The 25184-nt window shown below is 40.3% G+C and overlaps 1 protein-coding gene across 9 annotated transcripts in view; it reads left to right on the forward strand.

Moving 5' to 3' along the window:
- Positions 1–13948: 13948 nt before the first annotated feature.
- FAXC (failed axon connections homolog, metaxin like GST domain containing) overlaps positions 13949–25184 on the forward strand; it is a 55422-nt gene continuing 44186 nt past the window's right edge. For 2 of the 9 annotated variants that reach the window (XM_039852927.1, XM_039852928.1), the window contains exons 1-2: positions 14615–14944; positions 20223–20358. In XM_039852927.1, the coding sequence (XP_039708861.1) occupies positions 14679–14944; positions 20223–20358 (402 nt within the window). In that variant the 5' untranslated portion in view covers positions 14615–14678. Of the gene's footprint in view, positions 14045–14166; positions 14324–14372; positions 14945–15338; positions 15386–15591; positions 15773–16655; positions 16815–20222; positions 20359–25184 lie in introns of those variants that run through there. The other 7 variants (XM_039852930.1, XM_039852929.1, XM_039852925.1 and 4 more) reach the window with 7 other exon arrangements.

Consider the following 25184-nt stretch of genomic DNA (forward strand, 5'->3'; position numbering starts at 1 on the left):
ATTACATTTTGCCCACTAGTTTTATCATCCGTTGATGATTCTTGCTTGAAATAATTATGACTAGTGGTGGTTTTCATCTTTCTTTCTACACTTATTAATGGAATTCCACTGAAAAGAAGAGCTGTCCCTTCTCCCCCATTTACTCATTTCATTATGTATTTATATTAGTATGGGCTCATGGATATTATTGTCTACTGGGAATAATCCATTGCTATCATTTTCATTACTCAAATTTGGCCATTGGGAACCACTCTGTCCTTGCATGTCCTTGTAATTTTTCTTGCACTTCCTTTCTAGTATCACGTGAATCCCCAGCTTCAACTTATATTTGTCCCGATCCTGCCCTAGAATTCAAGGAGCCCCAATTCCTTTTATTGGAGAATGGTCTTTAGAAACTAAGATGAGTACTGGCTAAGTATCCTTATAATTACTGGGGTGTCATTGCTTTTAGGCCCTCCTAACAGACAGAGCTAGGAAATGTATAAATACATGCACCCATCTATACTTGTTTGTCTCGTTCCTCGTCTCTCCCCCCTCTCTCCCTCTCCCTGTGTGTGTGTGTGTGTGTGTGTGTGTGTGTGTGGTGTAACTATGCATTCATACTGATACCTCTGATTGCAATCCAACACCAGAAGGTTTATTCCAGCATTCCTCCTTTCTTTATTTTACTTATTGCTCAATTCTAGAATACTTAAAAAGTAGTTTCATAATTGCTAACCCACTCCTCTATGAGAAATTTAATTTAGCCTTAGCATATATAGTTAAAATACTGTTTTCCAAAGTCATATTAACTTAGTTTTTTTCTTCCCACTTTAGTCTGGTTGTTATTTATTTGCAATGCAGTTAGATGCATATGTTACTTTTTGTATCCCTTTTTGAGTCCCCTTTCCCTCATATCCTGGCTGATTTAAATTATTTACTTTTGGAGTATGTGCCACTAACATGGTCTAAAAGTCAAAACTACATGAAAAGTTATACTCGGAGACATATCCCTCCCCTATTTCCCATCTACTCTGTTCCGATATTTCCCATTCTTTACACTCCATTCCTACTTAGTCACTGGAGGTTAACCAATCTCATTATATTTCTGGTATATCACGTATGTGTATGCATGTGTACTTTACAGAAATGAACAGATACATGTATTTCTTGCTTACATGAAGGGCAGCAAACTGTAGGTACTGTTTTGCACTTTGTCTCATTTCATATTGTGACGTTTTACTGCGGGAGCCCCTCGCTCAGTTCTCCCTCCAGTCCAGACCGTTCTAGCCCTCTAACCACTAGCCAGCACCACCCCCCCGCCCCTACTGAGTTCACTCTACTTCTTCAGACTTCATTCAGTCCATGTATCACCTCTTCTAGGAAGTTTTCTTTGATTCCCTTGACTATTGTAAATCCCCTTTTATACCATAATTCTTTTGTCTGTAGCACTTATCACAATGACAGGTTTAGGTTTATTTGTGTAAATATTTTATTAGAATCCATCTCATGTAAGTACCATGTGGTTGGGACCATTGTTCTGTTTCACTCACTGTTATATCCCCTCACCCAGCCCGGTGCCTGGCACTTGATATGTGTTTGTTAAATGAGAAAACTGAATGAATGAAGTGCTGGTGATATAGTTCAACAAAATTCTCATAAAGTCAAGTAAGCTGGATATCCAGCAGGCTATTACAAGTTATTTTAAAGTGATAAGTTGCTCAGGTTTACTTCATTGTGGGACTACCACCTTCATAAAAACAATAAATTTTTTTGAGGTTCTGAAAAATATTCAATCTGCCTGTCTTTAATTATTCTCAATTTTTCCTATTTTTTTCTAAGAATATGGTCTGATTTCATCTTTCTGAACATTAACACATGCCATTTCCAATGTCTGAAGAGCCTCTTTTTTTGTTCTCCACCAACGACTTCTCAGTGACTCTCTTGACATACCTGCCTCTGTAAATAGACATGGCGAAGGCTGATGGATGTCTGTAAATCTTTCTTTAAATATTTCTTTTTTTCCTTCTGTAGCAATAAGACCCCTTATTTTAGCTACATTTTACAACCTTCTTTGCAGCTAGATGTGGCCATGTAACTTAATTATGGCCAATGAGATACAAGTAGAAATGGTAGGTGTAACTTCTAGGAAGTGTTCTTAAAAAGAGAGTGTTCCCTTTTCTTCCCTTTTCTTCCTCCTTCTGGCTGACAAGGGGACATGATGGCCTGAGCTGGACCTGTCATCTCAGATTTTGAGTTGAAGCAACAATATAGAGGAGCCTGATATGTGGATTACTATATTAGCCTGAGGCTGTCTACTTTCAGATTTTGACAAAAGAGAGAGAGAGGAAATATAATCTGAGCTACTGCTGTTTGGGTTTTCTATCACTTACAGCAGGTCAAATCTTAATTTATTATACTCTGCCTTGCCATAACACCCAGGCCTAGAACCAGTAGTACCACATAGTGAGTAGGGATAAATAACCTGAAGAGACATTTGTTGAATGGAGGATCTCGCACAAAGGAAAGCAATGATTTAGGGATCCTCATGATTGGCCCACTTAAGGTCTACAGCATTAGCTATAGGAAGAAGGGGAACAAATTGAAAGAAATTTTCCAAAAGGGAAATTTCAGACAAATCCAAAATACGAGATATTCTAAAAGTTTGCTGACTTAAACTGGACTGTAGGTTAAAAGTGCCAAATGCAATGCAAAAACTTTGATTGGATTTTTGGATAGAACATCAAAAACGACAGCAATAATAAAACAGCTATAAAATGTTTTTGAGACAATTGCATAAATTTGAATATGCTTTGAATATGGTCTAGATATGGGATAACTACGGAATTATGATGAATTCTCTTATGTGTGATAACATCAGGTTTATGAAAGAAAATGTCCTTATTCTTAGGAACTGCATACAGTTGGGAACTTAGGAACTAAAGAGCAATAGATACCTGCAACTTATATTCAATGGGTTTAAAAAATGAAAACAGTGTGTATTTATTCAAAGAAAACTGACACACTAATTCAAAAAGACATATGCACCCCTATGTTCACTGCAGCGCTATTTACACTAGCCAAGATATGGAAGTGCCCATCAATAGACGATTACATAAAGAAGTTGTGGTACATATGTGTAATGGAATATTACTTGACCATAAAAAAAGAAATCTTGCCATTGGCAACATGGGTGGACTTAGAGGGTATTATGCTGAGTGAAATAAGTCAGAGAAAGACAAATACCATATGATCCCACTTATATGTGGAATCTAAGGAACAAAATAAATGAACAAACAAAATGAAAACAGACTCAGACACAGAGAACAAACTAGTGATTGCCAGAGGGAGATTGCGAGCTGGGTGAGAAAGGTGAAGGGATTAAGAAGTAAAAATTGGTAGTTACGAAATAGTCATGGGGATATAAATCACAGCATAGGGAACACAGTTAATAATATTGTAATGACTATGTATAGTGCCAGGTGGGTACTAGACTAATCAGGCAGAATAACTTTGTAAGTTATATAAATATCTAACCACTATGCTGTATGCCTGAAACTAATATAAAAATGATATAAAAACTAATATAAAATATTGAATGTCAAATCTAATAAAAAGATAAAAATTAAAAAGCAATAATAAAAGAAAAAGAAAATCAAATATAACTGTGAAAAAAATGAAAACAGGCCACATTAGAAAAAGATAAGGGGAAAATGGGAATAATTGAATAAAGACAGATAAAAATGCTTTTTAGAAAATCAAGAAAAACTATTTAGGTTTCTGGAAGTGTGTTGCTTGTGTATAAATAGAGAAAGTAAATGTAGCAGCATGTTAATTGGTGAATTTAGATGAAGGGTGCATAGCTGTTCATTGTTTTATTCCTTCAACTTTTCTTAAGTTTGAAAAATTTCAAAATAAAATGTTAGTGAAATTGTGCTACTGAATTGGCCTAGAAAAGAAATGCTGCATCAATTAATGTAAAATTCTATCTCATATTGTTTTTAAAAAAATATTCATAATAATATAGACACTGGTAATCCTTTGTGTTTACAGAGTAGCAGGCCCTATGCTAGGTGCTCTGTCTGCATTATCTCATTGAACCCACACAACAGCGCTATGAGGTAAGGACTACTTTTCACTCCATTTCACAGAGATGTTAAATGTTTTCAGCATCACACAACTAGTAATGATGCAGGATAGGGCAAATTCCCCTGAGCTGGGAGGAGCTCAAGCCCTGCACCCAGAGGAAGAGGGTTCTTGACTGAGCATAGGAAAGATTTAAAACATACGCCAGAGTTAAACAGAAAGTTTTTTAAGAAGGACGGAGAAAAGACCAAGACAGAAAAAGCAAAGGCAAGAAGAAAAGTCAAGACAAGAAACAAAAACAAGAAGCCCCAAGTGTTTAAGGAATTCACTTTATATATAATTCTTAGTTTCTATGAATTACAGTTTAAAGCCTTTGTTTACTCATTTTCCTTTGATGGTATGGGCACACAGTGTGAAAGGATAAGAACACACAGCATGAAAAAGTAAGAATATGTAGTGCGAAAAGCCTGCTTGCTGGCAATTTCTAGCCTTCGATACATAGTTTCAGTCATGGGGAATGAATGATTTTATTTTGTGTAGGATGAGACTTCATGGTATGGGTAAATGGTATGGGTAAATGGTTTGTTAGCAATCCCAGCAGAAATCTTCCTTTATTTTGCAAGTTTCATCATGGTCTGGTTCTAGGGCTGATCAGCATATTGCAGTCTCTGAATACAGCTTCATTTAACTTTTAGTTCTCTTGCCTTCTCCCGACATTAGTAAAACACAGCCTGATTTTGAACACAGGCAGTCTGATTCCTGAGCTTGTGCACTTCTCCACTTTTATACTTGTACCTAGTGTCTGTGCCATCATATGGTCATAGTAGTATCATAACCACACACAACTGGATTATTATCAAATACTTGAATTGTCTGTTTGCAGGGTAGTATCTCCAAAAGCAAATCAAACAGAGCTTCACAAAGTTCAGCATCCGGGTTGTCTCAGTTGTCTCAGAGCTTCATTGCCCTTCTATGATTAAAACAGCTGCATGCTACTTATTGCAACTTAATAAAATGCTTTCGATACCCTGAAAAAAATTATACCCTTACTTTCTATATTAAAATTAGTTTTTACTATTGTTTTAATGATAAATTGAAGAAAAGAATTAAGTACTACACGTCAAAAATATCAGTCAAGCAAAAAAGTCAAAATATTTTGACACTATTTGGAATGTCTTTTTAATGTGTGTCAGGGATAGTAACAAGGGTTTCTGTGCTACCATGGGCCTGGAACACTCAGAATATTGCAGTACCCAGTAGAGATTTAGAGAGAGACTGATCAGTAACCAGACACGAGCTCAAGTCATGCTTATGAGAAATGTTTTTTAAACCTGGATGGGCGAAGTCTCTGCAATTCCATAAAAAAAAATATTTGCATCATTATAGGCTTACAGAGGTAGGTCCAAAAATCTAAGAATCCTAAGAAAATGTCGATATAGAAATAAAGATGGAAACGAGACTCAATGAATTATGTTAGTGCAGCCAAAACATAATTGCTTTTATTAACTTACAATGTGCCTTTATTAGAAGGAAAATTCTTATTTCACTATTACTAATGAGATGCAAATGACATGGAAGCCTTCCCAGTCAAAAAACATCCTGACACTGACGGTTCGCATGAAAATCAAGCAAAAGAATTTATTGTGAGATCAATAAACCTCTTGTATCCCAGCAAGAAAAGGATGCAGTCCATATAAATGAGCCACTGTCTAGAAGCTAAAAGGTACCAGCTGGACTCAAAGAAAAGAATATGTTCAGAAGATGATGTGGGCAGAGCTAAGAACGGGGGCGGAAGAGGTACAAGGTAAATATGGATACCAGAAGTTTCCACTTTGTTAGCTTTGAATCCTTGTTTCTTATTGACGGACAGGACCTAATGGACATAGAACTAACTTACTGACATCGCATAAATCTTCGCTGGTCTTTCCTGACTGTAAAGCAGGCCCTGCGTCTGGGCTACACAGACGGGATTCCAGAATAGGGAGCAAAATTGTGCGTGTGTATTTTTCTGCTGAGAATGTCCCATAGCTTTCATCGGAGTCTCAAAAGGGTTTATGCCAACCCCCCAATCCTCGCCTCTGACCGCCCCCCACCCCTCCAAAAAACGGTTAAAAATTACTGCACTAAAATTCTGCTGTGGGAGAAATATAGTCTTTGCTTGACAGAGTATGTCAGGAAAAGGAAAATATGGTCACTCTATCTTCTGCCTATATTTTGTAAAAGTGAACACGAGGGCTGTCAAAAGTTGTGAAAGCTAAAAACTGGGACATGATTTAAATGGCCTGTTTTTGGTCATTCTTTTGATATTGAATCGGAAAGACATTCTGGGATTCTGTTTTTAGACTTAGTTTTGTCAGGATGGGATGGTAGAAAGCTAGTCTGGATTAATTAACAAACATATTCATGCATTGTTTAAAGAATTTGAACTCATATGAAAGGATTGCTGATTTCAAATAGTAGTTAGATTAATGGGTAGATGGCTGGCAAGATGGATGGATGGAAGGATGAGAGATACTCAACCATAATGTAATTATCAAAGAGCCTTAGGGAATGGCCATAGTGCAGTGGGCTATCCAGGCAGCTCGTATCCCCACCCCGACTCTCCCCTACCCTCACACACACTTCCAGGTGACGCCCAAACCCACCACACCATGACTAGACTTTTGCCCCCTCAGGCCTCTGCTGTCTGAGCACCCACAGATCTGACAGTTTTGCACTCATAGCTTTCCCTGAGAACCAATTTATAGAGGCTGAAACTAACTCTTATACAAGTAAATCTCTCTATGCTCCTGAGATGGCACCTTCCTCTGAGATCAGGCCCATGTAACAGGCACTCCAGGGACCTCCTGGGGCCAAATGCTTTTGACGTTTTTGTAGCCTGATAAGCATCTCTGCTATCCCTATTAATCACCCATCATTTAGACACCCTATACCAGTTCTTTCCTATAATCTCTCCCTGAGACTTGTGAACCAAAAAAAAAAAAGGAGGGGTTCTATGAAAGTAACCTCGCAAAGTGATCTGATTATAAGTTCCTAACTGAGCAGGTCATGGTGGGTAGTCATGCCCTGGGCCTATAATTTCTTTATCAAAAGGTTTATCTTTGCCTTCAGCCCATCCTGTCCATTGTTTCTGTGCATCTAGGTTAACACACCTTTGGAATAAACTGGAACCACCCTCAAGAGAGCATTTAATCTTGTTAACTGTGCTGTAATCCAATACCTGCCTTTCTATCTCTCACATCACATAATCTTCTTCTGTTCTTTCCTTAATTTTGAATGCACTGAATGCATAAAAGAAACTGCAAAATTGTTATTCTCTGGAGCATATGAGATCTTGCTCCTCAGCATATGTTGTCAGTTTGGCTCTAATGAACTCATAAAAATTCTCTACAGGTTTGGATGTTTCTTACTTCAATAGGCTGTTCCTTGAATTCATCTTCCCTAACTTTACCTCCCACTATTCCCTTATATGACATTTTTCTGCTGCAGTCTCTATAAGTCTCATTTATGATTTACTAATTACCCTAATTCTCAAGTCTTTATTGAAGTTTCTTTTATTTCCTACCTTAATGAAACATGGCTCTCCTCTGAGAGAGTCAATTTGAAAGGCAGGTTCACATTTTCTATGAACCTCAGAATTGGCCGATGGGATTCATACCCTCTTCACTCACTGACATTACTTTTGCATAAAAGCTCTCGCCTCATCAAGTCTCAAGTCCAGCTCTCATGTCCTCTACTTCTCCTCAGTAGCCAAAGACCCCTTTTGGTCACACCCCTCAGCCACAGGTCCTTGTTCTTCTTACCCTCCCTAAGTCCTCCCATCTTCCTGAGTAGCTCCATTGTCTCTGTGGATGGTTTGTATCCTACCTCATCAGCAACAAGACCTTGTCTCTAGAGGATTTAATCTTCGTGGTCACATCCAGCACTTGAGTCACCTAAGAACATCTAAAATCATAGACTGGAGCATCCCACTCAGAGGAAGAGGCCCCTCTAATGGTACGATAGAAAAACCAAGAATCCAAAGAAGAAAAAATTGAAAAATAACAAGCTGGGGAAAATATTTGCGAAACAATTTATAGACAAAGAATTGTTTTTCTCACTTAGGAGCTCAAAAAATCAATAAAAAATACCAATGACCCAGTAAAAAAAAATGAACAGTTTGCAAAAAAGTTGATACAAATCCATCTTTCAAAAAAAATGTACTCAATCTCACATATAATAAGAGAAATACAAATTTAAAACTATAATGAGACACTACTTTCTCACCAAATTAGAAAAGATGAAAACATTTGAAGAGTATGTGTGGTAAAGGTATGAATAAGGAAACACTTTCAAAACCATTGGCAACATGGCAATATCTATCACAATTACAGTGCATATCTCCTTTGACCAAGAAATCCTTCTAGAAATATATACGTATGCATGTAGATTTATTTATTTATTTACTTCTGCTATATTCTGTGCTGCTATTAAAAAAGAAGGAAAGAATAGGAAGTTTGGAAGGTCTATGTTTAAGACAAAAAAAAGAAAGTAAGGTGCAGGATAGGCAGTTAAATGATACAATTCGTACAAAAATAATTTAAAACAATATATTTATACATATATATGTATAAGGCATAGAATATCTCTGGGAATAAACACAGAAGCTGATGACTGTATTTGTCTCTGGGGAAGGGAACTGGGGAACAGAGTTGGGAGGGAGACTGTGTCCCTTAGAGTCCCAGCAGGAAGCTGAACTGGCTATTTTGAGGAGCATTTAATAAAAGGACTATTTACAAAAGTGCAGAGCCCTAGGGCAGGAAGCCATTACCACCCATCCTGCTCCTGCAGAAGGAGAAATGTGTGGACTGAGTTCCTGAAACCCAGAAAGGGTAGCAGTGTGGAAGAGCTGCCTGATAGGAGCCATGGCCTAGGGAGACTCTGCAGGAAAAGATACCAAGGGTTAATCGTCCTTTCCTTACCCTCCTTCTGTCCTCCAATCTCCACCTAAGGTAAACTCCGTGAGGGAAATTTCAGTGCAAGGATGTCACTAATGTCCTTCATGCAAGTGTCCTTCATGCGGGTCAGCTTCGGACAAGGAGCAGGGTGGGGAAGAGTCAGAGTATATCTGGAGGCAAGGGGAGAATAGCAGCATAGAAATTTACTATTCAATGCCTTCTACTCTATAGCTTTTGAATTTTATATGTATTCATGTATTGATATTAAAAATAAAACTCATAATCTCTTTTTTAAAATAATTGAAAAATATTTATTTCCCCCTCTATCACCCTTGCTTTCCTCTTTCACGGCCAAATTTGTTGCAGGTATTATCTGCTCTTACCATCCAGTCCTTCATTTTTCAGGCCTAGCTTCTGCCCCCTTGACACTTGAAGGAGCTCACCCACCAACATCAGCAACATCTATTCTTCTGGCTAAATTTATTTACTTGACTTGGGGGAATATATGATACTATTGATCCTACCTCATATGTTCCTGAACCACCATCTCCTTCTCTTGGCTTCTGCGGCCCCAACACCTGTGTGGCTTCCCCCGCCGGCCTCCTCTGTCTTTCAGTTCCCTGGATGAGCCTCCTTTCCTTTGGTCATCCTCTAAACCTAGAATTCTTGGCGTTCTGACCTTAGCTCTTCTCTCCTCACACATATCATTAACCTCCACATTTTTTATGTCTACTCCTTTGCCTTTAATGACCCCCAGCCATCTCAATTCCAAGTTCATATTTTTTTCTCTAAACTCACACATCTAGTTGCCACTGGCCCTCTCCACTTAAGATTCTATAGGCTGTCTGTTTTGGGCTGAATTGTGTCTCCCCAAAATTCACATGTTGAAGCCCTAAACCCCAGTACCTCAAAATGTGACTATATTTTGAGATAGGGCCTTTAAAAAGGTAGTTAAGGTAAAATGGGGTTATCAGGATAGCCCTAAATCAATATGATTAGTGCTCTTATAAAAAGAGATTAGGACACAGGAAAAAAAGAGAAAAGACCATGTAAAGACACAAGGAAAAGATGGTCATCAACAAGCCAGGGAAAGAGGCCTCGGAAGAGATCAACAATGCCAACACCTTGATCACAGATTTCTAACCTCCAGAACTGTGAGGAGAATTATGTTAAGCCACCCAGTCTGTGGCACTTTGTTATGACAGGCCTAGCAAACTAATATACTGCCCAAGCTCAAAATGTTCCTTCTCATGGCATATCTTCTTAATTGCCCCTCACTCACTTGAGCCTGGTTATTATTTGCGTAACCTTTTTTAGTATCAAGTCAGTCTTGTAGAAAGTGTTTTCTGGTTTATAAAATGCGTGAGTCCAATGGATCAGAAAGTCGATAGGCAAAGTTACCTTATGGTGACATACTGGCTTCCAGCTATAATATTGATTAGGATTCAGGACACCTGGGTAGGGTAATATTAGATCTCTTCTGTACAAGTGAAGCCAAGGAATCAGAAACTTTACAATAAAATTTAGGATAACATTATCAAATAAATTGTTTATTTTTGGATAATTTTGAGATATTTTAGTACAAAACATCTTAAATTTCATTATGTACAACCAGCAATAGTGTCAACATCACGTCCACTTATTACCACAGCGGCAAGGTCTTAAATCTCTTAAGTTATATCTTGAAACATAAAGTACATTCTTGTGAAAAAATTTTCCAAGATCAATGAAATTTATAAAGCATTGTATTTATTTGTTTATGCTCTTTGTGTTGGCACCTGATAAAGGAGCTATGATATTACTAATCCCCCAGGATTCTCTGTCTTTTCTCTCTCCTCTCCTTTACCCCTCCCCACCCCATCTCTCTTGCCGGTAATTTCCTCCTTCAGCTCCTAGCACTTGGGCTAAGAGCTCTCAGAAAGGCTATGCATTGCTGTCTGTTCTAATTGCTCTTCTTGAATCTTGATTCGTTTTCTTTCCATGTGTGATTCTACTGCTGAACCAACCCTTTTATCTGTATGTCTGGTGTCTAAACTCATCAAGAACAGTGACTTGATTGTTCATTAAGAACCATCCAATCTGAGGGGGGCCCTTTGGGTAGAGTCTTTGATTCTCCCCATAAGCCAGTGGTCTAGACCATTGTTAATCAAAGTGTAGTCTGGTCTCACCTGGAAGCATGTTAGAAATGTGGAATCTCACACCCCAACCCAGAGCTACTGAGTCAGAATTTGTATGTTAAAAAGGTCCCCAGTGATTCACATGCACAGTAATGTTTGAGAAGCACAGATCTAATTGCTGCTTACTTGATTATCATGGCAGAATCCCAGTTGGTACATATACTTTTCAAAGTTTGGGAAGCATTGGTTTAGTTGTCCTTTGTCATATCATCATGGCCAGGCTTCAGAGTCATGTGACACAGACATAGCAATATCCGTATAAGGAACTGTGTGAATCCACCTTTCTCGAAAGGTGACGATAAAACTGGTAGGCATTTGAAGCTTTGTAGCCAATGGATTTAGACATAGTTCAGAATTGAATAATGTAAAGAAGGAATACCATGGACAGCGCTCCAGCACTCGTACTTGGAGTGAAAAACATTGTATGTAGGTGATTAAAATCTCAAAGGCCTGCTAGTGTGTGGCACAGTGGGTTTGAATCCTGCCACTATCATTCTCTAGCTCTAGGAAGTGACCTTTACCTCGCTGAGCCTCAGTCACCTCATTTATAATGTAAGGATGGCAATACTCATGTAATGTTTTGAAAAGTTACTGAAAAAAAAAATATCACTAGGCAGGCAGGTATTCAAAATATGTTAGTCCCTTCCCTTTTTTGTCTTGTAATACCTCTGTTAAAATTAGTAAACCAAAATCCTTGAGAAAGAAAAATAACAGATGCCTCTAGCTTGTAGCTAATGTCCACGGTCATGACACCAAAGCCATCAGAATTGGTGGTGGCAGTGGGAGAGGTGGAGTAAATTGCCCTCTCTGGATCCCAAGTTCTTCGTTCCATTTCACTAGATGAAAGACCCCAGGGAGGGGACTTGGATGGCAGACATGCTTAGCTCCCTATACTTCACCCTGCAGGGCAGGGTCCTATACAGAGACTGTGTAAGAATCCAGGGGGGGTTGAACCTGGGATCTGGCTCCACATGGGATTCATTCTGAGAAGCCTTTCTTCAAAGAGTCTCCTCAGCTCCTCTGCTAAGCCAGTTCTGTTCAGTTCCCCTCTGGCTGTTAATTAACCACCACCACTCTTCTGGAGCTCAGTCTGCCCCTCAGCCGCAGTCTTACTTCTCTCTGTGGCTGCACTGCACTCCTTCATGCAGCAGCCTCTCCAGGTAGGGATGTCTGATCTTGAATGAAGACCTGGCTGAGGCTTGCATTGCTGCTTTGCAGTCACAGCTGTAGCTGTTTTCCTTGTTTCTCAAAGCTTTGTTTTGACATTCTCGTATCAAACTTTTGCTCAACTCTTAGGTCTATTGACTCCTCAAAGACTATTCTGCCCCCTTTTCACCTTTATACAGACCTGAGTTCTAATAATCTTTTTTCCATACCATGGGTCTAAAAACTGAACATTAATCTGCATCAGATTAAGATTATATTTTAGCTTCTCTCATGGGATTTTATTTTACCTACACCTGCATCTTATAGGCGTTCACTTTAGGGTGTCTCTGAAAATTTGAACCAAAGACTAGATAATGCTCAGTGATTATCTGATACTCCCAGGAAGCAGCAGTAGACCACCGACCTCCTTGAGTGGGACAGGTCTGCCTGCCAGAGCACTTAGGAGCGTGAAATGCGGTCAGTGGCTCTCTGGGATCAAAAATTAACCTTCATCTCATTTTTAATTTGTTTTCTGGGCACAGGAGGTGCCACTATGGAATCTCCCTTTGCCTTTTATACTCATCCACTCAAGATGATTTATGCTCATCCCTATGGCTGGACCTACACACTCATGCAAATAATTCAGTTACCAAATATCAATCTGATATTCTTTAAATATTGGCTCAACACTTTATAAGAGCAAAAGGCTGAGCACGATGTGGGAAGGACATAGAAGAAGAATGGAGAACCACTGGTGCCAGTGCTCTTTGTCCCCTCTCAGCACAGAACATTTCTGTTCTGATCCCAAACTTGCCCATTATGTCTTGTATGGACAAGGCCCTGGAGTCTTCTGGTCCTCTCCCTGGAAGGCAGTCTGGTGACCACCTCTGTCTCTCTAGCAGGCCCTTGATTTCCACTCTTTGCCACCTGCTTATAGAAGCTTTGCTTACAATCGCACACTGCTTCTTCCAGAGAGGTCACACATACAAACATATACAATCGTGTTGGAACCCCTTACTGCTGGTGTTCGGGCATCAGCCTGGCTATTCCCTCCATTCATCATGTGGGCTGGCAGCAAGCTCAGATATTAACAATATGACTACATTCACTGTGTGTTATAAGGGTTGGTGTGGTAGGGGAAGTAGAAAGGAAAGGTGAGTCCCTCTTCACCTAAATTTCTGCTCCCCCATGCAAAAGCCTGGAGGGTTCCTAAATCCATCCTTTCACCTTAAGGGTGATAAATCCCCTACTTGAATTTTTTTCAGTTCTTCCAAAAATCTGTGTGTACCTTATAAACTTCCATGGAATGCAGTCTTATTTTTGAACTTACAAACTTAAAAAAAAAATGAAGTTAAAGGGAAAAAACTGAACACATACACACAGTTTGACATATTTTCTGCATCGAAAAGGAGAAGAAAAACAAAACACCCCACATCAGCGAGTTCCTTGTTAATGATTTCAAAGGGGAAAGACTTGAGCTGGGTTTGTCAGAGGGAAAATCTCTCTTGGGTACATTTTTGTCACACCAGACATCTCTTCTTCGTAAGCACCTGGCCACGACCTGAGTAATTGTGCAATGTAATTAGAGTGTTTTTATAAGTTATGCAAACACAGTGCTTTGCTGATGGCCAGAACCACCTAATTCCTGACCTTGATCCGGGTCCTGGTTGCAGCCCCGCCGGGGGGGCGTTTCCTGCCGGCAGCTCCGCGCGGCCCCAGGTGAGTCCTGCGCACTCTCCCCTCTCGGGCCTGCGGGAGGGGCTGGAGCGAAGGCGGAGAGCGGGCGGCGGGTTGGGGGGACCCAGATCCGGGCCCTGACTGCAGTTTCCTCCCGGCGGAGGCGCATTTTCAGCCACTGCGCAGCCCCCAGCGCGCGGAGCCTTTCCTGGCCGTGCCGCCTGGAGGCGCGGAGCCCGCCCGGCGCGCCCCAGCTCTGCGGCTCCGGCCCGGGCGGAGGCCGCCGGACCGCGGAGATGCGGGGCGGGGGCAGGGCGCGGGGTAGGTGACTTTATCCCGCCTCTGTTTCTCTGCCCCGGGGAGCAATGACATCACGCGGCCTTCTCCAGGCGCCGACACAAAGAGAGGCGCGGAGAGGCCGCTGCTGGGGCAGCCGGCGGCCGCCGCTGCCGCCCAGGGCTCTGGGGCCCCGCCGGCCAGGCCCACCGCCCGCGGCCCGCGCCCTTCCTCCTCCTCCTCCGTCGCCGCCGCCGCCGCCGCCTCGGTCGCAGCCGCCCGCGCCGCCCGCGCCGCCCGCGCCCCCAGCGCGCAGCTGAGCCCGCGCCCGGCCGCGCCGGCCTCTGCCCATGCGGGCGGCGCGGGCCCTGGGAGGGGCGCCCGCAGCCAGCCGCGCAGCATGCACTGGGGGGTTGGTTTTGCCTCGTCCAGGCCATGCGTGGTGGATCTGAGCTGGAACCAGAGCGTCTCCTTCTTCGGCTGGTGGGCCGGGTCCGAGGAGCCCTTCTCCTTTTATGGGGACATCATCGCTTTCCCTTTGCAGGATTACGGTGGGATCATGGCAGGGCTGGGCTCCGATCCCTGGTGGAAGAAAACACTTTACTTGACTGGGGGAGCTTTGCTGGCCGCAGCTGCGTATCTGCTCCACGAACTCCTGGTCATTAGGTGAGCCGGAGAGAGGGCCCTGCGCAGGGGCGCCGGAGGGGCTCCTGGCCAGGGTAGGGCTGGCGCGAGGGGGGCCCGCGCCAGCCTCTGGGTCACGCCGCCCAAATGTCCAGAGTCCTGTCCTTACCTTTCCCCCGAGGCAGTCTGTGGTCACCTGGCCATGAGGGGTAGTTTAGAGTTGACAGGAGAATTAAACTAGTACTGCTAGGGAAAAACATTTGTCTCTCAGTCTTTTGGTGCTGAAAGCAAAAAGTCTCTGGGCTGTTATGGAGCAAAATAGCATGTTATGAAATGCCCCTAGGAAGGTCCTAAGTGCAGTATGTTTGCAACAATAGAATTAGGCCCTGTACCTATACTAAGTAACACTTTTATGAAATGTCTTATTTGTTTTTAGGTAATAATGCTGGAAGATTAACCCCTAACCTTATCTTTTACTTAAAGGTTAGTTCTTCCTATTTCCTCCCCAAATGTTTAACATCATCAAAAGGCTGAAATTGCAAAATCTACGGAGACCTCTGGGTCCCTGTTAAAGATGCATGGCCAAGTGTAGTGTGCAGTTTTGATGCGGCCTTAACCTGGTTATCTGCTAGTCTGGTATTTAAAGCTAAGCACCATCTCCAGTTTAAGTGCCTTTGTTGTGTGAGCAGTAGGAGATCTGAGGACGAGACTAACACCAGAAGAGCATGTTGAACACAGGAGTCACCTGGTGCTATGAACCGTTGCATCTGCTGCCTGCCGCAGGATGTTTACAGGATTGACTTGGAAATACCAGAAAATGGAGGCCCCTGCCGTTGGTACATCCAGCCGGACATGAGATCTTTGAGTAGGGTAATACTATAGTCTACTGAGATGGTCGTTTGGCTAATTGATACGTTTATTTGTGGTTAAAATTTCCCTGCGTTTGAGCCCTCAGTCACTGGGAGATGACCAAAAGCAGGCAGTTATCAATGGCTTAGAATGTTCCTCATGGCCAGTATATTTTAAATAGTGAGAAATGTGTCCACATTGCCTTTTTCCAGTGGGGGAATCCTACACAATAGGTTGTAAACAAAGACAGTGATAGGTGACCTTTAAGAGGCCTGCAGGGATTCCAGGAGGACATTGTGACAGGCTAACTTAGGTATTGTGTATATTGTGAGAGGTGGGAAATCATTTAGGTCTGGGGAAATGTACTGGCTTTCATATTATTTAGCCATAACTGAGAAGTTTTATTTTGAGTTTATTATACATTGAATGCTCTCACTTAGCACAGTGCCCTGATTCTAGTTGAACCAAATAATTTTAAAGTGAAATTCTCTCTAGATCATTTTATATTTTTGCTAATTTTGGAACTCTATTTCAAGCTATATGATACCTAAAACATTTGTGCAGTAATTTAAATGGTAACCCTGCTGTTTCTCAGTTATATCCCAGTCCAAAACCTTTTCAAGATCCCAAACTATGTGGCTTCTCACCAGTTGTACACTTAGTGGCAGGACTGAAGGCTCAACTTCACAGGACTGAGTCTAAACCTTGCTTAAATGACCTTGCAGAAATAGCAAGGATCTCTCTCGGAGCTTATCCTGTGAGCAGGCCACGCCCTGTTAGGTGTGGTCACTGGACTGAGAGCCCTCTGCCCACAGATGTGCCCTTCCCCACTTAGGGGACTACCTGGATACTTTAGATTGAGGCGTTTTTAATCCTTGGTTTGTTCACTTTTATTTCTTGACAGATGTTTAAGTTGATTTGGAAAACCCTGTTTTAACGCAAGTAATAAAAATGGCTGCCCATTTTTGAGCCCTTAGTAGGGTCTCTGCATAGAAGCGCTTGAGTTACATGGTTGCATTTATCCTTCACAATTAACGTTGGATACTTGATCCTCGTTTCATAGGTAAGGATATTGTGGCCATGGAGGTTAAGCAACTTGCCCATGATCACGCAGTAAGAGGAGTTGGATCCAAATTCAAATCTGGGAATGTGTGTCAACACAAAGTGAGACTGCACTTTTTACCATTGCCTCCTAGAAAGTACCAAGTCTGAAATAGGTTTTGATGAGGGAGAGGATCAGAAATGTAGAGAATTGGGGCATTGTTCAGAGAAGACAGGCATATGGCAGGGACCTGAGTTTTTGACAGCCTCTAGGCACACAGGGATAGGGGGAAAGACTGAGGAAGGTCGAGAACTGAGAATCAGAGGTTACATGATAGACTTCCACTTAAGGTAAATCTAAGTTTCAGTTGTCTCTGTGGTTTAGACAAAACACAAAACAATCCAAAATATATGGGATGAACAATACACCTTGAAATGGCTATGCTATTTGAGTTCACTGGCAATTTTAGTCTTCACCACTGTACTTGGATTTGCTGCTGTATAGACTTAACCTTAATCTATGGCTATGTCTCCAGAATGGAAAGTAAAGTTGAGAATTATTTAGGTTTCATTAATGAGTATAACCAAAGTGAGTATTTTGGATTTTATCCATGTTTTTCTCACCAAAATATTTTTAAACAAATATAGTCCTGACCTTCTGTTTCTCTCTTTCTGAATGAAGGTATCCTAGCAGCTGTTTTAATTTCATTTGGCATTTGGAAATCTATTGTTTGTAAATTAAATGACTAAATAATGACTTTGTTAATGGTAGCTCATTTGCACTTTGGGCACAGGGGCTTACCCTGTCCTAGAAAACTTAGGGAATCAGCAGCACATGGGTCATCTGATTCCCATAAACTAACAGCTCATTAGCCATTCACAGAGGCATGGTCATCTGTGATGTCCTTCACCAAGAGAGTAGGGCTAGTCTTGCTGCTCTAAAAGTGTTCTCTTCAGGGCACTTTAAAAAATATAACTGTTCAGGAAACAGGTCACCTGCTCCTCTGATCCTATGTTAGAGAAAGGTTTCTGATGTGTGGAGGGAGGGTCCCAGGACCAAAATGGGTTCAATTCACTGTGCTTTGAATCAACTATGTGACTTTGGATCTGAGAATAAGCTGCTTGGTTACTCAGTTTCTTCACCTGTAAAATAGGGATGATAATAGTAACCTTCCTCATAGGATTGATTAAATGAGTTAACACATGTGAAATGCTTAGCACATAGTTTGGCATATAGTGAACATTCAAAAAAAATTGGATGTCATTAGTTATTATATAGACTTTTATCAGAAAGTTCTAGGCTTGAGTGGTCTGAGTCAAACTGGCTGTTTTAATAAAGTTAACTGAGGAATTGTCTATTTTGGTGTAGTTGAAGTACTTAAGATCTTGAGAACTGGAGCTATTAACCACTTGATCTTAAATTGATATTCCTTGGGCAAGTTATTAACCTCTCTGAGCTTCCATTTCCTTGTCTACTGTAAAATATAAGTACAGTATAATATACTGATTTTAAACTATAACAGTATCCACTCTGTAGTGTTACTGAAATAATTTAATATGCATTATGTATAAAAAGTCATTGGCATATGTGTTTGCTACATAGTTAGCATCCATTCTTATTATGACATGGCCTGAGTTAGCCATTAGAATTAGATTGTTTCTAATGGAAGTTTTAGATTTATCAAGTGGTGCAGGGCATTTTATATTTATCTCCTATCCTTTCAGTTCTTAAGTTTTTGCCCTGCTAATTTCCATGAAAATACCACTCTGTGACTTGAATTATTCGACTGGACAAAATCAGTTAATTGTCATATTCACAGTTTTCACTTTTTAGGAACATAGTTTAAATGGCTTCTTAATTTTAACATTTGACCTCCCAAATATTTCATCAAATGAAAACATTTGTTTTATAGTAAAAATTGCCAAAAAACAGCAAATATTTTTATTCTTTTGACCAGTATTTTAAAAATGAGTCACTCCTAACTTGTTAAGTGGAATGGACACTCTGGTGGTAAACTTCTCCAAAAGAGTTTATTTTATTGACTGGAGATGCCGCAGTAATTGAACATCTGTGTCATGATGTGATGAAGAGCTCTCCTTGCTTGGGTACAAGTACATGAAGGATTAAACAAGGAACGATGTGAGGGAACCAGAGGCTCAGGGAAGGCCAAAGGGAAGAGTGGGAAGTGGTTGGGTCGAGCGAATGATGGGAATTGCAGAAGGTTCCTGTGGTGTACGAGGGACTTTGTGGAATGTTAAGATTTAGTAGCTTAAGGGGATGTGATCATATCTCTTTGAGAATAAAGTCCACTGCTCTTAGAGAATGCTTGATAGCTCACCAAATGTTTACAGATATTATCTTATTTAATTCTCAGGACAATGCTGCAGCATAGATACTGCCCTCACTTTCTGTGTGAGAGAGCAGAGGTCAAGAGTAACGTGGCCAGTAGGAAGCAGGGCTTGGACTTGACTGCATGTGTCCAGACTTGGAATTCAGCATTTGCTCTACTTTTGGTGACTTTTAAAAACCTGTACTAGGGAAGTCCTCCCCATCCAAAAAAAGTAGCCAAAGGAAAAGGTAGATATGTGGCTGAGACAGAAGAAAAGGCAGAGGTAATAAGCCGCATGCTGTGTGGTGAAAGTGGGGACTCTGGGAAGGCAGAGGGGATGAGACAGCTCAGAATCTAGCTTCCTCGGCACCGAGGTGAAAGGTCAGGTAGGGGGATGGATAGTTTGGAAGAGGGACCAGAATACTCAGAGTCTTAGATTCCCTGCAGACTTGGGGCATGGCAGAGTAAATCTGCACTGTTATTCCATGGTCCTATGGATGAACAGACCACTAGAACAGTCTAGTGGTCAAGTATAGGCTCTAACTACCTGGTTCAGGTCTAACTACCTGGTTCAGTCCTGCTGTTTACTAGTAATGTGACTGTGGCAAGTTAATCCTCTGTGCCTCAGTTTCATCATCTACAAAACATGGATGATAGTAGTTCCGACCTTGTAAGGTTATTGTGAAGCTTAAATGAGATAATACCTATGAAGCCCTCAGAATGATGCCTGACATGTAGTAAGTGCAGAATATCATTTTTATTCATCCATCTTGTCCCTGGAAGATAAAAATAGCCAGTTGGGGTAGAGGTGGACCTGTACCAGACAGTACTCTTCCTGTCCATAGGCTACAGGTACCAAAGGCGACTGATACGTACTTTTCTGAGCCATTGGAGTCATAGTAAAATCAGAGTTTATAAGATTCTTTTGTATTTCAACCAAGCTTCCACACTCTAAGTGCTTCTGGGTGAGGTAAGCTCCAGTGACAAACAGATCTGCTTGTTCGTTGAGAAGCTACAGCCCAGCAGGGATCTCTGAGGAACTAAGGGAACTGAATATATAACACATGGATTGTTCTTTATTTCTGTTTTGGTTTTAACAGGAAACAGCAAGAGATTGACTCCAAAGATGCTATTATTTTGCATCAGTTTGCAAGACCTAACAATGGTGTTCCCAGTTTATCTCCTTTCTGTTTGAAAATGGAAACTTATTTAAGGATGGCTGACCTACCCTATCAGGTACTTGTGTGCACATGTTTTGTTCTCATGACAGCAGTATCGATTAGAGAGCAGTGCCTGATCGCTCATGGTGGGAACGGCTGGCACTTGGTGCTAGAGGGGGTAGGTATGAAAGTAGCAGTGCCTAGTCCTTAGTAGATACTTAGCAGACTTGACTCTAGGGTCCGTTGATTTTTACAACCAATTTAGTGAGAGATCAAAAGGATCTGGACTTTTTGTAGGGTTCAGGGCCATGTTATTTTTTTCCTGACAGTGAGTATACTTTGGTTAAGTTTGGGTCGGCCTACTAGGCAGCTATTAATAAAGGTGGGTATATCATCGTCTGACGTGGTTTTTCCTTTAGGTTTCTCTTTATTGACAGCTTATATTTTGTCTCTCATGACTCCTGGGGGCAGAACACCTAGCAGGCCACCAGGGAGAGATCTGTAGATTTTGTGAGAGTGTTTCCACAGTGCTCTGTGTTTTGTGTGAGTGACTTTCAGGGAAACAGTTGCCCATTTCAGCATTAGAGTGTGAACAAAGGAATGTATTTAAGGGTATATTTTTTTCTCTTGAGTAGTACTTGAGCTGTGTTTCACAAATTTGACAAGTCGTGTTTTCATTGTTATTCAATTCCGTGTATTTTTAAAAATTCCCTTAGTTTTTCTTTCTTACGTAATTCTAGCCATATGCATTTTTTTTTTTAAACTTGACTTTTTAAATTTAAAAAAATTTTATGGTCAAAGCAGGTAGTCTTTATGATATTAATTCCTTGGAATTTACTGACTCGAGCCTAGTGGGTGGCTACTTCTTTATAAATATTGAAAATAATTATGTATTCTCTGGCTATAGAGTGCTCTCTACTTGCTCAGGCATGTTTTAGTATATTGTTTAGACCTTCTATATCACTGCTTCAATTTTTTGTCTGCCTGTTCTAGCAGTTTCTGAAAGGAGTATGTTAAAATATACAAGTCATCTTGTTAATTTATCTCATTTTCTTGTCATTCTGTTCTTGTTTATGTAAAAGTATTTACATATTAGAGGTTATATTGTTAAGTCAATATAATATGAAAGATCACATCTTTTACCATTTTGTTTCTTTTTCTAGCATATAGCAGCCATTTCTGTCCCTTATGATTTTTTTAACCTTGAATTCTATATTATCAGATATTGAGATTGATTTGCCAGCTTTCTTTTGGCTCCTATTTGCTTGGGATATCTTTCTCCATCCTCATTCTCTATTTTTTGTGTATTTGTTTCTTGTAGACAATGTATTATTTACAGCCAGTCTGAGAGTTCTTAATTGGTGAGTTTAATCCATTTATACTTTTTGTTATTGTTTTATTAGGATTTATTTCTAACATCTTATTTAATACTTTTATCCTTACTATTACTTTTTAAAAATTTTTTTCTCATTCCCTGCTTTATAATGGATAGCTTAAACTTTTTTCTTGTCATTAAAACAAATTCTATTTTTGTTGTTATAATGGTTGCTCTTAAGATCGAAATCTGTGTTTATTCCTATTTATTTCTTAAATGTATCACATTTTGTATTTGCCTCTAATGATACAAGTATGTTAGCAGGTTCATGTGAACCTTGTGTTTCTCTTCCCAGCCCTCGTCTTAATCGTGTTGCTGTTTTCTAATGTTTTACTTCTGGAATTTTGGAAATACTATCTCTCTCTCTCTCTTTTTTTTTGGATTCTTTTTTGGACAACAAACCTTGCTAAGTTATTTGATTAGCCTAACTTCCCATATATCTAGCCTACAGGATTACTTCCTTGATGCATATTTTTAGTGAGACTTTAAGTGGCAAATCTTCAGGGGCTTTGCATGCCTGAGAATGTCTTTATTATGCACTTATATTTGATAATTCTATGTTCAAAGTTTTTTTCTTTCAGTGATTTAAACATTATATTTTATTTTTGGGTATAAAATTAAAAAATATCGCTCCATTGTCTTTTTGCATTGATGCTGCTATTGAAAAATCTAATGTTAATATGATTGTTTTTCATTCTTTTTTTTCTCTGGAAGTTTTAGAATTTGCATTTAATCTTGAATTTCTTAAATTTCACTCTAATGTGCCTTGGTGTGGGTCTTTATGTACCTCGTTTGGTCCTTTATAAACTCTTTTAATCTGAAGTCTTTAATAGCTTTTTTTAATTCTGGGGAATTATCAGTTTTCTTCAAATATTTTCTTTTTTGTTTTCCCTTCTTTCCTCTTCCCTATTTTCTGGACACTGAAACCTCTGCTTTTATTTTCTGCATCTCTTAATGTATCCCTTTGTTCTTTTCTTCCTTCTGGAAGAAGTTATCTCTCTGAGCTTCTATTGCATTGCTCTGTTCTCTTCCTGCATCCATCAGGCTGTTTCTCTTATCTATGGTGTTCAGCTCTTATATCTTTCTTCTTAATATTTCCCCTTGATTTGTATTACTAATTTCTTCCTTTATCTCTTAGAGGACATTTATTATGCTAATTAATTTTTTTGGTCCATCCCAATAATTCTGCTTCATGTTGTGTATATTTAGTTGCCCTTCTCTTACAGTGGTTGTACTCCTCAAGTGTCTGATCATTTTGGTTTGAGATCTCTTTTCACCAGGGATGTCAGCTTCCCTGCCTGGGAATTTGCACTGAGCAAGGGCTAAAGCTCAGGCCACAGGTTGTGTGCCTCTGAGGGTGTTGAAGAAAGGGAAGGAGGTGAGCCCCAGGCATTCCCAAATCAGTGTGGTCCCTCCCGTTTTCTGCCATTCTTCCACTTGACTCCCACTGGTGAGGGGTTTACCTTTATGTTCTCACAAAATAGTGTTGGGAAGAGGTGGCTCGAAAAAGAGGAGCAGGGAGGTTGGAGGGGAAGGGCTCCTCACCCAGCCAAGCTTTTGGCTGCCCTGATAACGATATTACCCCTCCAACTCCTGATGCCCCATGGCTTGTGCTTTCTGAGCCAGTTTCTCTACCCGAGAGGGGATGGGCTCAACAGTGATCTTCCGAAGGTAGTGCTGGGATGAGATGAATGACATGCTCTCAGCTTGCTAAGTGCTGTAATGGAGCCTGAGAATATGATGCAGTGGCACCAAATCTGGACTCGGGTATGGGGGAGACCTAGGAAGGGATGGGGTCTTTATGGCTAGGAACCGGAATGCAAGGGTGAGTCTGGAGAGAGAAGCCGGGAGATTATTCAGGATTTTCTAAGCCAGTGATTGAGGAGAAAATAGCAGTAAGAACAGATGGCTTGACTCATCTAAAGGCATTGAATCAGATTTGAAAGATTGTTTAGCTTGGTGTTGGTGGTCAGCATTTGAAGTGTATCACTGAGGGACACAAATTGAAGGAAGAGGCTGCTGTCCAGCAGGTGCCTGTCTCTATTCCATCATCGCTCTTGACCAGATTGCCTCCCTTAGTCATGACAACTTTGGGTCCAAAACCTGAATTTTGTGCTATGCAGTCTCTATGTTTGCTTTCAAGATCTTGTGTGTACCCCTACCCCTGATTAAGTAAATCCTGCTGTTTGCAGTGGATGCAGCTGCTCTCAGGCTGTTCTGCCCTTTCCTTTCTTGTCTTCTAGCCATCAAGTGTTGATTGCCGTTGTCCTGTCTTTACCAGCAGCCTAACTGCCTTTGTTCATATTTTAGAGCAACTGCATTTAGTTAATGTAACTGATACAGCAGAACACATGTCTCACTCTGAAGCCCAAAGCTATTACAGAGGCCTTTGAGAAGGGGAATGCTTACCCCTTAAATTATTATGTCTTGTTAAATATATTTTTAATAAAAGGAATGGTATAGGAGCATTTTTTTCTTCTGTGAGGTTTCTATGGAAAATAAATGGAGGAGGGTGTTCAGTGTGGGACAGAGATCTTAGGTAAAAGGAAAGTGGCTCTGTGGTTGAGAAAGGGATGCACTCTGCCTGCCTGGGTGCCTTGAGCCCCTGTGCCATCCATGAGCTTTTGTGTTGATTCAGGTGGTATCTGGGAGGTGCTGGTGGGCTCATTTCTCCATGATCAGTAGAGGGATTTTGTCATATTGCTAGGGAGTCCCACCCTCTGCCATTTCTTTGCTCTAAGCCTTTAAAAAATTAAGATTAAAATGTCATATTCCTAAGAACATGACTTTATATTTGAAGATTTTTTATTTTAAAGCCTAAGTGAGACTGGAATAAATATTTGATGACCATTAGGCATTTGCAGGGCTTTTAAAAAAAGCCTGATGTATTGGTCATAGTTATCATCCTTTTAAAATCAGGATATAAATATTGGTAGGTCAATTTTTAAAACTTTTTATTTTGTAATAATTATAGATTCATAGGAAGTTGCAAAAAATATAGGGACATCTTGTAAATATGGTTAATTTTTTTAAAACCGAAAATAGCTTTTCTTTTTTTTTTTTCAGATTTACATGTATGTGATATATGGTCTTTCTAAGTATTTCAAACAATACATAAAGTGTTAGTGGAAAATGAAAATTACCTGACATCCTACTAGCTAGAGATTACTGTCACTGATATTTTGACCATCCTTCCTTATATTTCTCTAGACATACATAAAGACAGATCATTTGCATGTATTTCACACATTAATTCTTTTTTAAATAATAAGAGAAAGAAAAAAGTAAGATAATGGCTCCTTTGGAATTCTCTGCTTTGGCTCTCAGTCCTAACTTTTGATGTTCTATTTATTTTCTGATCTTGTCTTTTTTCCCCCCTGTTTGAAATTCTTCTAGGCTACAGACAAGTTAAAAGAGTATGCTGAACACCCATGTGCCCTTTATTTAGATTAACCAATTGATAACCTGTTGCCTTCTTTGCTTTATTTCTCTTTATATGTTCCTTTATGGTCGATTTTTTTTTTTTT

The sequence above is a fragment of the Pteropus medius genome, unplaced genomic scaffold, assembly GCF_902729225.1.
Source record: "Pteropus medius unplaced genomic scaffold, Ma_sr-lr_union100, whole genome shotgun sequence".
NCBI classification, from domain to species: Eukaryota; Metazoa; Chordata; class Mammalia; order Chiroptera; family Pteropodidae; genus Pteropus; species Pteropus medius.